The 14209-nt window shown below is 34.1% G+C and overlaps 1 protein-coding gene across 1 annotated transcript in view; it reads right to left on the bottom strand.

Moving 5' to 3' along the window:
- Positions 1–400: 400 nt before the first annotated feature.
- The window catches only part of Cat (Catalase), a 61639-nt gene continuing 47830 nt past the window's right edge, over positions 401–14209 (bottom strand). Inside the window, exons 5-6 of the mRNA XM_072543900.1 lie at positions 7678–8185; positions 401–729 (exon numbers count right to left, since the gene is read on the bottom strand). Coding sequence (XP_072400001.1) covers positions 498–729; positions 7678–8185 — 740 coding nt within the window. The 3' untranslated portion in view covers positions 401–497. The remainder of the gene's footprint in view (positions 730–7677; positions 8186–14209) is intronic.

Raw genomic sequence — 14209 nt, 5'->3', positions numbered from 1 at the left:
GGACTTCTTAGTTTCCCTACACACCTTGGTAATAGATTTGGCAATGATACTTTTTTCGATATTATTAAGTTTGTTTAATACTTCTTCACATTCTACACCTAAATATTTTAAAGTTTTTTGATTATTATGTTGAGGCAAGTTGTGTTTAAATTCTTTCCCTAAACAGACATAATTCTGAATGACCAACTTGTGACAAACAGTTCTCCCCTCCTCAACTTATTCAGTTAAAGACGATAAAGTGTAAACACATAAGAAAAATAGATCACTTGAGAAATGCACTGTGGCCGAAACAGCTGTAGTGATAATAATTTAAAATAAATTTTGTGGAAGTGTTGAAAACAAAAGTTTTCAGTGCTTTATTGTTAGTTAATCTAATCTCCTGCAAAATAAAACTCTCACGAAAACTTTGAAGTATATAATTATTATAAACCTCGACAAACACCTTGATTAACAATAAAAATCAAGTACATAACAAAAAAAGTATACAATATAAAAATTTATATTTTAGCCTTAGTGCGTTTAATATTTTGAAGTCCAGCTGCTATTCTCTCTCCAAATGATTGGTCTACTTGTTTGAAGTGATTTATTTGTCTTTCTTGAATGAAGTCCAGAGCTCCGGAAAGATGTCCAACTAAATTGTTGACCAATCGGTCTTGTTGTTCCTTGTTCAGTACCTTCTGCCAGAACACACGGGCCTGGCTAAAGTTATCAGCATCACCAGTGTCGTACCTTAAAAAAATAATTATCATTATACAACTTTTATCAGTATTAATATACTAAATTAATAATAGATTAGATATATTAAATAAATAAAAGGTATTATTATAATAGGTTGTAAACAACGGCAATAGTAAAAAGCAGCTCAAATGATTCTTTCTTTTATCTCAAAGTTCTTTTCGTCTTGTTTGAATACTTGTCATTACTATTTCTAAATATCATTAAACTTTTTATGATTGGTTCTGCCAATTTTTTATGTTAATTATTGTTTCAACTAAAACATGATTCAATTATCGATGTATAAATAAGAGTTACATTGTCGAACTAAACGAACTAAACTAAACTTAAAAAAATGCTATAAAAAAGTAAAATATATCACAAACTCATTGTCGATAGCTTATCTATATTTATTAATTTTCAATAGCTTTAATTGTAAACACATTTTTTGGGAAATAAAGATTATTATAAAGCCATTTCTTCTTCTTTCAGTAGCCAATCCGATTATCGAACGTTGGCGAGCATATTGGCAATAATAAGTTTGTTTACTGAGGTTCTAAATAAATTAGCGGTGGTCTCTTAATACTATTCTCAGATATTTCGGAGCCAGGATATTCTTCTTCAGCCTGGGTCTCTCTTCCGGCGATCTTACCCTGTACTATGAGGTGTAAAAGATTATACCTCTCTCGATGTCTCATTACATGACCGAAATATTGTAACTTTCGAATTTTTATCGTTTTTGTTATTTCTGTGCTCTTTTTCATTCGATGTAAAACTATTTCATTTCTTATTCGATCAACCAACTTATCCACAATACTCGTCGATAAATCCACATCTCAAAGGCCTCCAATTTCTTCATTGATGTCTCTGTAAGTGTCCAGAGAAATGTAAAGAAATAGAAAGACTACAAGCCAAGCATGACAATTTTAATGTACAAAAAAAGGTAAAAGAAATAACGGGTACTTTTAAAAAGAGAACACAAATGAAACTCATAGACACCAATGGAAAATTAATCATTGACACCCAAGAGATGAAAGACAAATGGAGAATATATTTGGAGACACTTTTTCAAGATCAAAGAATGGATTATAGGCATCCATTTTCAGAGAGGATGACGGGCCCGGACATACTTAAATCCGAGGTAGAAGAAGCAATAAAACGGATGAAAAGCAGGAAAGCTGTAGGGCCTGATAATATCGAAGCTGAATTTTTAAAACTCTTGGAGGAAGAAGGAATAAATTGGATCACGGCTGTCTTCAATAAAATATACAATACAGGAATCATCCCTGATAAATGGCTAGAATCAGAATTCATAGCGATACCTAAAAACCAGGGGGCTAAAAAGTGCGAAGAATATCGAACAATCAGCCTAATGAGCCACATGTTGAAACTGTTTCTTAGAGTCATCCATGGAAGAATTTATAAGAAGTGCGAGGAACAAATATCGGACAGACAGTTCGGCTTCATTAACGCAGTGGGTACCAGAGAGGCACTTTTCGGAGTACAGGTACTGATTCAAAGATGCAGGGACGTTAACTGCGACGTATACGCGTGCTTGATCGACTATGAAAAGGCATTTGACAGAGTTCAACATCAAAAGATGATAGACATTTTAAAAGAAGCAGACCTGGATGACAAAGACCTCAGAATAATTTCAGAACTATACTGGAATCAGACCGCTTACATGAAAATTAACGGAGAAGAAACAGATCACATAAAAATACTACGCGGAGTTAGACAGGGATGTATCCTATCGCCGTTGATATTTAATATGTACTCAGAGAAAATTTTTAACGAGGCTCTTTACGGAATAGACGAAGGCATCCTTCTAAATGGTGAAAGAGTAAACAATGTTAGATATGCCGACGACACCATGGTGATAGCAGATAGTTTAGAGGGACTTCAGAGGCTAATGGACAGAATAAACGAGTACAGTCAACAGTACGGACTAAACATTAATACCCACAAAACGAAACAAATGATTATCAGCAAGGAGAATATAAATGGGGCTCATCTTTACATTAATGGAACGCAGATAGAGCGAGTAAAACAGTATTGCTACCTGGGAACTATTATAAACGAACAGTGGAGCAATGTACAGGAAATAAAGTGCCGCATAGGAAAGGCAAGAACGGTCTTTAACAAAATGAGCGCCATCTTCAAAAGTCACAACATATCCCTAGATACAAAAATGAGACATTTGAGATGTTATGTTTTCTCTGTGTTGTTGTACGGGGCGGAGGCATGGACGCTTACAGACACCACTATTAAAAAACTTGAAGCATTTGAGATGTGGCTTTATAGAAGAATGCTGAGAATATCATGGACAGCAAGGATCACGAACAAGTAAGTTCTAGAAAAAATTAAGAAGGAACCAGAGATTGTGTTTACGATCAAACGCATAAAATTGCAATATCTGGGACACGTTATGAGAAATCAGCAACGTTACTCCCTGCTGCAGTCTATATTGCAAGGTAAAGTCAAAGGTAAGCGAGGACCCGGTAGAAGGAGAATATCATGGCTGCGGAATTTAAGAACATGGTTTAAGAAAACCTCAACGGAGCTGTTTCGAGCCGCAGCGAGCAAGGTCATGATTGCGAATATGATTTCCAACATCCGAAACGGATAGGAACCAGAAGAAGAAGAAGAAGTGTCCAGCTCTCCATACCATACAGCAATGTGGAGAATATGTAGTAGCGTATTAATCTGATTTTAAGGTTTAACGTAATATCTCTATTAATTATAATTTTCTTTAATTTATAGAAGGCGGCTCTGGTTTTTTCAATGCGTATTCTTATTTCTTTATTTATATCCCAGTTATCGTTAACGTTTGTACCCAAATAGGCAATATTGTGGACTCTTTCTAACTCTATTCCATACGCTCCGATGTTCGTTGGTTGTAACTCCGTTTTGCTGACAACCATAAGTTTTGTCTTAGAAGTATTAAGTTTTAGCCCATATCCATCACGTTGCAGGTTTTCTTCATTGGAGACAGTAAGTACCGTGTCGTCTGCATATCTGAGATTGTTGACATTAATTCCGTTGATTTTAATGTCTGTATCTTCAACTAAGGCTTCTTTGAAAATAAATTCGGAGTGGATATTAAAAAGTACAGATCGAATACAAACTTGCCTCACTCCACGTCGTATTTCCACTGCTTCCGTCGTGTTGTGTCCAATTCGTATGTTTGCACATTGATGCCAATACAAATTTTTGATAATACGGAGGTCTCGGTCATCAATTCCCACCTGTTGCAAGACACCTATAAGTTTGTCATGGTTTACTTGGCCAAAGGCCTTTTCGAAGTCGATAAAACAAATATATACCGATTGTTTGATATCCTTACATCTTTGAACCATGACCTGCAAACTGAAGAGTGCTTCTTTGGTTCCAAGGTTGTTGCTCGCTACACTGTTTGGCATTTATTTTTTTTTTTTTTTCGGTATCATTATAAATGTTGACAGTAGCCAGTCTGTTGGATAAAGTCATTAGGAGAAGCGAATCAGTATTAATCCCAATTGTCCACGCAAAGCAAACATGTCTCTTTGTCACTTTGCTAGGCTGTCTAATGTCGGCTGTTCTAAGGCGTTAATTTAAGTTTTTGCTTTAAATCACTTATTTTTTTCCACTATTTCTTTTTGGACAGATTCGAATGTAGTTATATGGATCGAATTGTTTTGTAATGCCCCTTTGTACGATTCTTCTCGATCAACGATGGTATACAATAAAATGTTGAAGTCGTGGAGTAAAAATTATAGTTTTATTGATAGCTACTGATAATTACACTCTAGTTGTTGGTTAGGTAACTTTCTATAATAGACTGCGCTCAAATCCCCAATTTATAATCTCACAAATAATGTATACCTCAGCACAGAGGTTAATCCTTCTATCATACTAACAAACTTTGAACACTACGAACTTACAATACAATTCAATCTAGGCCGTTATTGCAACACTTAGGAAGTTCAATTTGAAAATATATTATTCGGCAATTTATTAAGTTGCAGGTAAATGAACTCTAATTATTAAAATATTACACGATGTTTTCACAATGTTTCAATTATACACGGTGAAACTATAAAAGGTTAAGAAGTTAAGAATAATGTGAGATTACAAATTAAGGGATTAATTTTAGATTGAACACTTTTATTGTTACTATTATTTATTTTACTATTCCTCAACGTTATCGCAATAATGTCGACTCTAGACATATTTCATCTGTCAAAACTCTAGCCAAGAGAAGCGCATGTAATTAGCAATTAATTATTGCAAATTAGTAATGTTATCGATTTATCGGAATCAAATATACTGGACAAACACGTACATATTAGTACATTAAAAAATATTACACAATAAAAAAACAGTCAAATAAATGACTAATGAATAAATTTTTCCCTTTTTTGTAAATAAAAGAAAAACAAAAATTTAATTTAAATTATTTGTTTAAAAAATATAATTTTAGTTACAGCTTAATTTTATCAGACTGAAGGCGGTATTAATTTGAAATCATTATACATAGATCATCGACGCCTTATATAAATCTGGAGTCAACTTTAAAACTGCACATTTTGACCTACAGATAACAGACAGAGTGTATCAAAATAAAACCGATATAATGTATATATGTATTATAAAGTGTATTGTCATTTGAAGGTCGAATGACGGCTTAATTCAAACAAAAATTGTGATAAAGTATTTTTATTACTACCAAAAATTTGGGTTGAGTACATTTTCAGATTATTTAAACAAGTTATTATGTTAAAGATTAATTATTCGCAAATTTGCAAATAAAAATGAAAATCAAGGTCATGATTGAATATTATGAATTTGAAGAATTTATGGAACTGCTTAAAAAACAAACTAACTTTTAGTAGTGAAATAAAGTTTGCAACCTGTTTTATATTATAACTCTGCTGTGTGTATCAACAATAACATAAATCAACACGGCAGACAAAAGATACAAAACCAGGGATCTGAGGGTATTCATAGTATTAATGAGGTATTAATGATGGAATGGATACAGATGCTCTAAAACTTGAAGGCACTTCTCTTCTGAAGGAAATATAAGACTTCTTCAATATCTCCTTGTATAGTCAAAAAATTCTTAAAAATTGGAATAACTATATTATAATTATTCTGCATAAAAGGGTGACCATATGATTGGAAACAAAAATTTTAACTGTATCAGCCAACAGAACAGGCTAGATTTCGCTCAAACTATGGTACAAATGACCACCTACAGTGCATAAAAGTTTGATTGAAAAATATATACAATAATGGACCAGGTATCATAGGTACACCAGCATTATATATATATATATATATATATATATATATATATATATATATATATATATATATATATATATATGCATATATGCATATATGCATATATGCATATAGCAATGCTCCAACAACTATAAATCTGCAAAGTCCTACCGATAAAATACATATCAGGGAAGGGGTTCCACAGGGACATACTATGTCACCAAAGTTGTTTATCACTGTACTTAAAAATGCAGTGAAGTCACTGCAATAGGAAAATATAGGAATAAATATCGATGGCCAGATGTTTAGTCATCTACGAGTCGCAGCACGTAAGGTAAGTTTGAATATTAACTACCAAAAGACAAAATTGATGACGAATTTAGTTCCGAGCTAGCCTGTGATGCTAGAAGTCGAAATTAAAGTTGTTAACAGCTACATATACCTTGTAAATGCATTAAAATTAGCAGAGATAATCAAATTGCTGAGCTGTTAAGGAGAATAACTCTAATATGGGCAGCATCTGGAAGATTGCGTGATATTTTTAAAGGTGTACCTATGTACCTATTTGTTCTTACATATGGTGCAGACACTTAATCTCACAAGGCCTTCTGCATGTAAATTACAAGTGACGCAACATAGAATGGGAAGATCATTGTTGGGCAGAACGTTGAGAGATAGGGTGGGAAACGAAGAAATTCGTACAAGTGGTGTAGAGGTGCTACAGCAATCGTGCTACAGCCCTATAGTAGAACTTTGACCTTCTTAAGTCTATTTGGCTGGTCAACCCTATCTATTACTAGCCGTTGCGTCTGCGGCAGCTAGTTTTCTAGCATCTTCACACCATCCCTCTAAGTTTTAGACTACCTCTCAGTCTCCGTCTACTTCTCATCATCTGTGACATAAGGATTCGTCTAGAATGGTTGTTCTTGTGTGATCGTGCTAGATGTTTCGCCAATCTTAGTCTTTCTATTTTTGTGAGACAACTTTACTACCAGATATCTGTTTGTATTTGTGGTATAGCTTATAGTTACACCTCCTGCTCCAAATACCGTTTTCACATATGCCACCAAATATTCCTCTCAAGATTCTTCGTTAGAATATGAGCAAGAGGTCTTCATCAGTGAGCCTAAGTAGGTATGTGAATTTGTCCACCACTTCAAAGCTAGAGTTATCAACAGTGAATTGATGACCAATGTATCTGGCTCCGTTGTTTGATGATAATGCCATAGTTTTGGTTTTTTTCTCATTTATTTGTAGGCCCACATTTTTTCAGAATTTGGGAGAGTAATTCCAATTTATCTTAGCTTGCCTATTGTACAAGCAATTAGGTCTATATCACCTGCATAGGCCATAATTTATGAGGATTTATTAAAAATATTTCCTCTGTTGTCTAATCAGGAGTCTCTAACGGCCGGCCGTTTCCAGGACAATATTGAAAAGGAGGCACGCCAGCGCATCTTTCTGTCGCCATATGTGATTGATTGTTCACATCTATGATTGTGATTGTTCATCCCGTATTTCTATTATAAAAGATTTATTTTGGTGAAAAAAAGAGACATCTGATGGACTAAAGTAGTACAAATTCGTTTATTGTTGTAGTATCGATTGCTTTTCAGTATCCGATAAAATGTAACAATTATTAGAGAAACATTTACGCTTTTTTACTTATGTGTTGCTATCAAACATGATACTCACCTATAAGCTTCTCCAGAAACAGTAAATGCTGGTTCAAGAGCTTTAGCTACTTGGTCAGTTACTGGACCGTTGAAACTGTTAGGGAAGTAGTTGGGAGCACCTCCTTGACTTTTAGTACACATGAATCCGTCTCTCTGGTGGTTGCGAACCTGGAAGGGACAGTTAACTGGCAATTGCAAATGGTTGGGACCCAAACGGTGTCTGTGAGTGTCACTGTAAGCGAACAGACGTCCTTGTAACATCTTGTCAGGAGAGGCTTCAATTCCGGGCACCATGTGAGATGGGCTGAAAGCGAGCTGTTCGACTTCGCTGAAGTAGTTTTCGGGATTGCGGTTGAGGACTATTTTGCCCAACTTGATGAGAGGATATTCTCCTTGGGGCCAAACCTTGGTTAAGTCGAAGGGATCGAATGGTGATCTTTGTGCTTGTTCTGGAGTCATAATTTGAACATAAGTGGTCCATGAGGGGTAGTTTCCATCGGCGATGGCGTTAAATAGGTCTCTAATGCCTGTCGAAAAAAAATCCATTCAGTATTTAATAATTTAGTGTTTAATGAAATTATTAAAAAGCAAATAAATCAAAGTAAATGAAAGTAAGTTCATATATGCAACGTTCACAAATTGCAGAGACAAATCTTCATCAGTAACTCTCTAACAACCAATAATTACCTCAACAAGAAGGTGCCAAATACTTGCATAGGTAATTAAATAGAGAAAACCTCTCCTCGCCAGAAAAAAGCAGATAGGACTTATACTAAGCAAAATGTACTGGGTCTTGGGACGTAAATCAACTTTGTAATTATTATAGTCATCTATGTTACTGATGTCATCAAGATATCAGTTAGATAGTCATGAAGCGTGTCTGTTGTTATGTTAAATTAACCTTTAGACTCGGCTTCCAATTACAACATCGACATATTATGATTTCAATCAAAAGTGTTACGCAGAACTATCAACGCATATTTATACAGTCCAAACAGTCTTATTACAAAAACCGCTCTTATAAAAACTTTATTTAACCTCGTTATAGAATGAGTAGTACGTAAAGTACAATAAGTACCTTGTGGAATAGCTTTAGGGGAAAAACAACACTCTGTTTAGTTGTTGCGAAGTACAAAGAGGTTCTTATTTAACCTCGTAATATAATGAGCAGTATGTAAAGGACAATAAGTACTTGGAGGAATAGCTTTAAGCGGAAAGCAACACACTAGTTGTTGCAAAGTACAAGGAGTTTAAGACAGCGACTAGACAGGTTGGACTAAACATTATTGTTCAAATGACTCAGTTTCTTAAAGTATCAGGAACAAACAGGATTAGTCCATGCACGAATCCAATAACCATTGATAATAAGACTTTAAAATATGTAAATAAGATTAAATACCTGGTTAGCATGATCAATTAGATTATTTAAGAGGTAGTGACTCGAATACTGAGCGGTAATCGAGCAGCAGAAAACAAAAGCTTAATTTATACAACCCCACCATAAAACCTGTGGTGCTATATGGATGTGAAACGTAGTGCATGATTCTACGCGATTAACATCGTATAGCGTTGAAAATAAAATTATCAGATCCAGCTTAGGTCCATATCAAAACCAGCAGGGCAACTGGACAATTTACAATAATCAGGAAATACGAACACTCACTGGACTGCTTTTGCTAAGAAGTATTGTAAGATCCCGTAGATTAGCCTGGATAGGTCATGTATAAAGAAGTAGGTAATGACGACAGAGATACGAAAACCATCAAATCAAAACTTCAAAGAGATAAATGTTAATACACCTCTCGAAACAGCGACACAGGATAGAAAAAAATGGCGAGGATTTGTGAAGGTCAAAATACTCAAAGGGTTATTCGGTCATCGAAAGTAAGTTATTGTAAAATACCTACAAATGAAAACTGTAAAAACTGAAAATACAAGTTATTCTGAGAATTAGACCCATCCTTTGCATCCAGACACAAACCGGTGTTCTTATTCAATTCGTCATAGTTATTTAAATTTTACGTTCATTTTGGTGTCTTGACGTTAATAGTTTTTTTCCAAAATAATTATTATCACGACTAAACATTTCCTTAGTGTTCGATTTAATAGAGTAAGTACATATTTATTAAGTTATAATTAATCTTATAACCTCCAATAGCTAACTATGACGATCTCAACTCATAAAACCAAAATAATAGTAATTAGTAAAGAAGCAACTCAATGTAAATTAGAAATCGATGGCGTTAGGAACAAGTCTTACATACCCAACCCTAGGTATCCTAAAATACCTAGGTTGTATTGAATGGCCAGCCAGATCCCCCGATTTAACTTACCTGCATTTCTTCCTATGGGGTTATTTAAAAAGCAAGATTTATAACACCATTCCTGCTTCATTGGAAGAACTAAGACGACTAATAATGCATGAATGTAGTGTAGTAACCCTTTAAATGCTTCAAAATATTCATCATATTTTCGAACGAGTTTATAATTGTATGGACATTGGTGGAAATCATTTTGAACATTTAGTTGAATGATAATGGGTGATGATTCAACTGTTTTTATTTAGTTTATGTTATTTACGATACATTTAATAAAGTTTCATACTAATGTTGCAAATTACCTTTTAATGTACTTTTCGACGTGACGGGAAACTCCTGAAATTGACACTAGCAGAACACAGTGGGTTACGACGAAATGTCTGTCTAATGATCTGCCACACATGATATATTCCCTATTTAAAATTAAAGGTTTGTTGTACTGGAAGAGAGGGGGTCGACAAATGACAGATATCAACACCGTTAAAAGATGTTCCCATTTTCACAAAATCCAGTGAATATTAACAAATATCATGGTGGACTCTTTTGAGTGGCCAACTCTATATAACTGGCAAATGGATTCAGTTCCCGTAGTCATCACAAAGAAGGAAAAGAAACTCTATATAATTAACTTAGGTAAGTATATATAATCAGTGCTTTGGGAATAATATTTATTTTATTATTTTAATAATTTTAACGGCAAGATTTAAATTATCTATGTCTGATATAATATTAACTGGCATTTTAAAGGTCGATTATATTATCAAAATGTTTGTTTATAAGAGATTTACTTTCATAAGATAACAACATTGTTAATGCAAGTGATTTTTTATATTTAGAACATATCAATATAAGTTGGATATTACGTGAATGCAATAAAAATTTGTGCAATCGTGCAATCAATTGCAAACTCTTTTGCAATCGTGATATCAATATAAAGTTACGAATACGAATGCTGCGGTGTTATGTCTTTTCTACCCTGTTGTATGGAGTAGAGGCTTGGACACTAAAACAGTTGACCACAAAAAACATCGAAGCTTTCGAGATGTGGTGCTATAGGCGCATTCTCAGAATATTATGGATGGACCGCGTCACTAACACGCAAGTACTCCAAACTTTAGACAAAAGATGCGAAATTCTAAATGAGATAAAAACCAGAAAGATGGAATACTTGGGGCACATTGTGAGAGGTGAAAAGTACGAACTTTTAAGAAATATCATGCAGGGCAAAATTAAGGGCAAAAGAAGTGTGGGAAGAAGAAAAATATCGTGGCTTCGTAATCTACGTGAATGGTTCGGGTGTAGTTCGATTGAACTTTTTAGGCGCGCTGCTAACAAAGTCGCAGTGGCCATGATGATTTCCAATCTCCGCTAGGAGTGGCACGAGAAGAAGAAGAAGAAGAATAAAAATTTCATATTATATAGTGTATTTATTGGAAATCAACCACAATTTTAATTGAAAATAGTGAAGGTACATAAAATACGATAGTAGATGATATAGAACTGCCACAGGCAAATGGTTTCAGAACCATATAAAAATTGCTTACTGGCAGAAAGAGTTTACAGTGAAGGATAATAATAACAGTCTTCCGCTAGTGCGGCTTTATGTTTTATTTTGATTATAGCAGGGTAGCCTGCTATCTCTTAAGCCCACGGTTTAAAAGGCAGGTAACAGGTCCAGCGCTATGCTTCAACCATCTATTATTACACCTGGTTTTACCCAAGATACTCATTTTATTCAGGCTGAGTCCATCTGTGGCCTATAGATATTTATTATTTTATTACCGGGATAACCCCAATAACCGTAAAATACAATAATACAGAAATAATAAACTTATGAAAGTACAAAAGACCTCTCAAGTTGATTCAAACTGGTGTTAAATAGGTGTACATCTCTGTTACTCTGCAATCCCATATATCTGTTAACGTATTGTTACTACCATATGATGTTCGATGAAGGGGGACATTAAAAGTAGTTATATGGCGCAAACCTAAATATGGATCATTAAATCAGATTTCATTCAGCGGGTAAGGGCAATCAATATGACTAATTATAATTTTAAAAATAAACGCAGTGTCTGAAATATATCGCCTAATTAATGGTAATCCTAGTAGTTGTTCTAAATGCACAGTGTTTCAAGAACCTATGTTGGACAACCTCTAACGTGTCATGACATTGAAAGTAGCGTGACCAAACTACACAGGAATATTCCAAGATGGATCTTACAAGTCAACAATACACTAATCTAGTTGCATTAATAGAAACATACTTACAATTTATTGTGACAAACCAAAGTAATTTAGAAGCCTTTATAGATATTAAGTTAATATGCTCCACCAAATAAAGCATTTCATCTAAAGTAACTCCTAAGTCTTTAATGGAAGAGGTTGCTCATCAATGAAATAAGTTGTACCATTCTATTCACTTTTCGGGTAAAACTGATATAACAACACTTATTAACATTCAAATGAAGACCATTCCTACTACTCCTATTGTATAAAAGATCAAGATCAGCTTGTAAAGACAACTGATCTCTAAAATCTTCTATAAACCTCCACAACTTCAAGGCATCAGCAAACAGTAAACACCGACTGCTTAAAAAACAGCTCAAAATAGCATTAACAAATATGTTGAAAAAAAAAAAAAAAAAATAGGTGATGTGTGTCCTCACTGCGGTACCCCTGAGGTGACCATTATTGACTCTGAAATATTACCAGCAACCTTAACTCTTTTACTACGACCTGACAACGAATTTTTTATCCATTCAACAAACTGCACATGAAATCCCACAGAAAGCAATTTTGCAATAAAAATTTGATGATCAACACGATCAAATGCTTTACCGAAATCGGTATAAATAGCATTCATATGTATAAATAGCATTCATAATCCCAGACTGATAACAAACTAAATTAGTAGCTGTAGATTTTTTTTGCACAAAAACCATGCTGAAACTCTGAGATAAGTTCACTGCACAACCAAGATAGCCGTTTAGCTATCGAATAATTTATGTATTGCAGATTGAATGTATATACTTCGATAATAAATTGTCAATGATTTCTTTCTGATCCCATTTGAGTATCGGTAGAAAAAAAATCTCCTTCTACACTTCAGGAAATAAAGATGACTATAATGAGTTATCATTATTTAAAGTATGCAATGGCATGGTAACAGTAGAAATACAGTTTTTTAAAAGAAAATTTGGAAAACCATCAGGTCCAGAGGTAACCTTATTTGGAAGAGAACTTATGCAATCAAAAATATCAATGAAAGCGATTTCAGAAATATTATAATTTGTGCCAATATTGTTATTGATGGGGATATTGGGAATCTGACGGTTATTAACCTAAGGGGTATAGACAGGTTGAAAGAAGTCCTTCAACAAAATTAGCAATTTCTTGCCCATTAGAAGCAACCTGATAAAACATAGCGTTTGGTACACTGTGCCTAGAACGTTTATCATTAACATATTTCCAAAATGATTTAGGATTGTCTTTCAAGCGAGTATGGATACCTGGAATATATTGATTAAAGCATATATCAGACAAACGTTTGCATTTTGTCCTAAGAAGAGAAAATTTATTATAATTGGTACCGGTACGATATTTCATGTACCATGAGTGAGCATATCTTTTCTCACATGTCAAAATTCTAACTTCTTGGGAAAACCATTTAGAAAAAGTTGATGTTCTGTATCTCTTCAGAGATATAAAGTAGAAGATTCTTAGTAAAAGAATTTCATAGAACATATTAGTTGAAGCATTAATATCATTGTGAGTCAAAGCAATCCTGCCAATTAATAGAGTCCAAAAAGGTGTAATTGCCATTTTTAAAATAATAAAAAAATTCCTCATAAACTAGTCTTAATGAATTAGATATATTTGAGATTGTTAAACAAAATTCATAGGCAATATGATGTAGACTTGAGTTCAGTAGAGGATCACTTGTTTTTACAACATTCAGTTCCCTTCCGCTGGAAAAAAGTGATTGAGCAACATTCACAGCTGGATCTCCTCCTGAACAATGAAAAAATATGCCACGCTCATCATTAGACCATAATGCGTTCGGTAAATTGTAGTCACCAAATATATGGATATTAACTTAAATAACAGCTGAAAAATATTTTCAGCGGAGTGGAAGTGTTGGATATAAGACTCACGAGGCATTTAAGGAAGAATGTAGAGCTGTTCTATGGGATCTTCAATAATAGAAATAAACTGAGATTGATAATTGTT

The sequence above is a fragment of the Diabrotica undecimpunctata genome, chromosome 9, assembly GCF_040954645.1.
Source record: "Diabrotica undecimpunctata isolate CICGRU chromosome 9, icDiaUnde3, whole genome shotgun sequence".
NCBI classification, from domain to species: Eukaryota; Metazoa; Arthropoda; class Insecta; order Coleoptera; family Chrysomelidae; genus Diabrotica; species Diabrotica undecimpunctata.
Note: the sequence above shows the minus strand (reverse complement) of the source record. Positions and strands in the feature narration are given on the sequence as shown.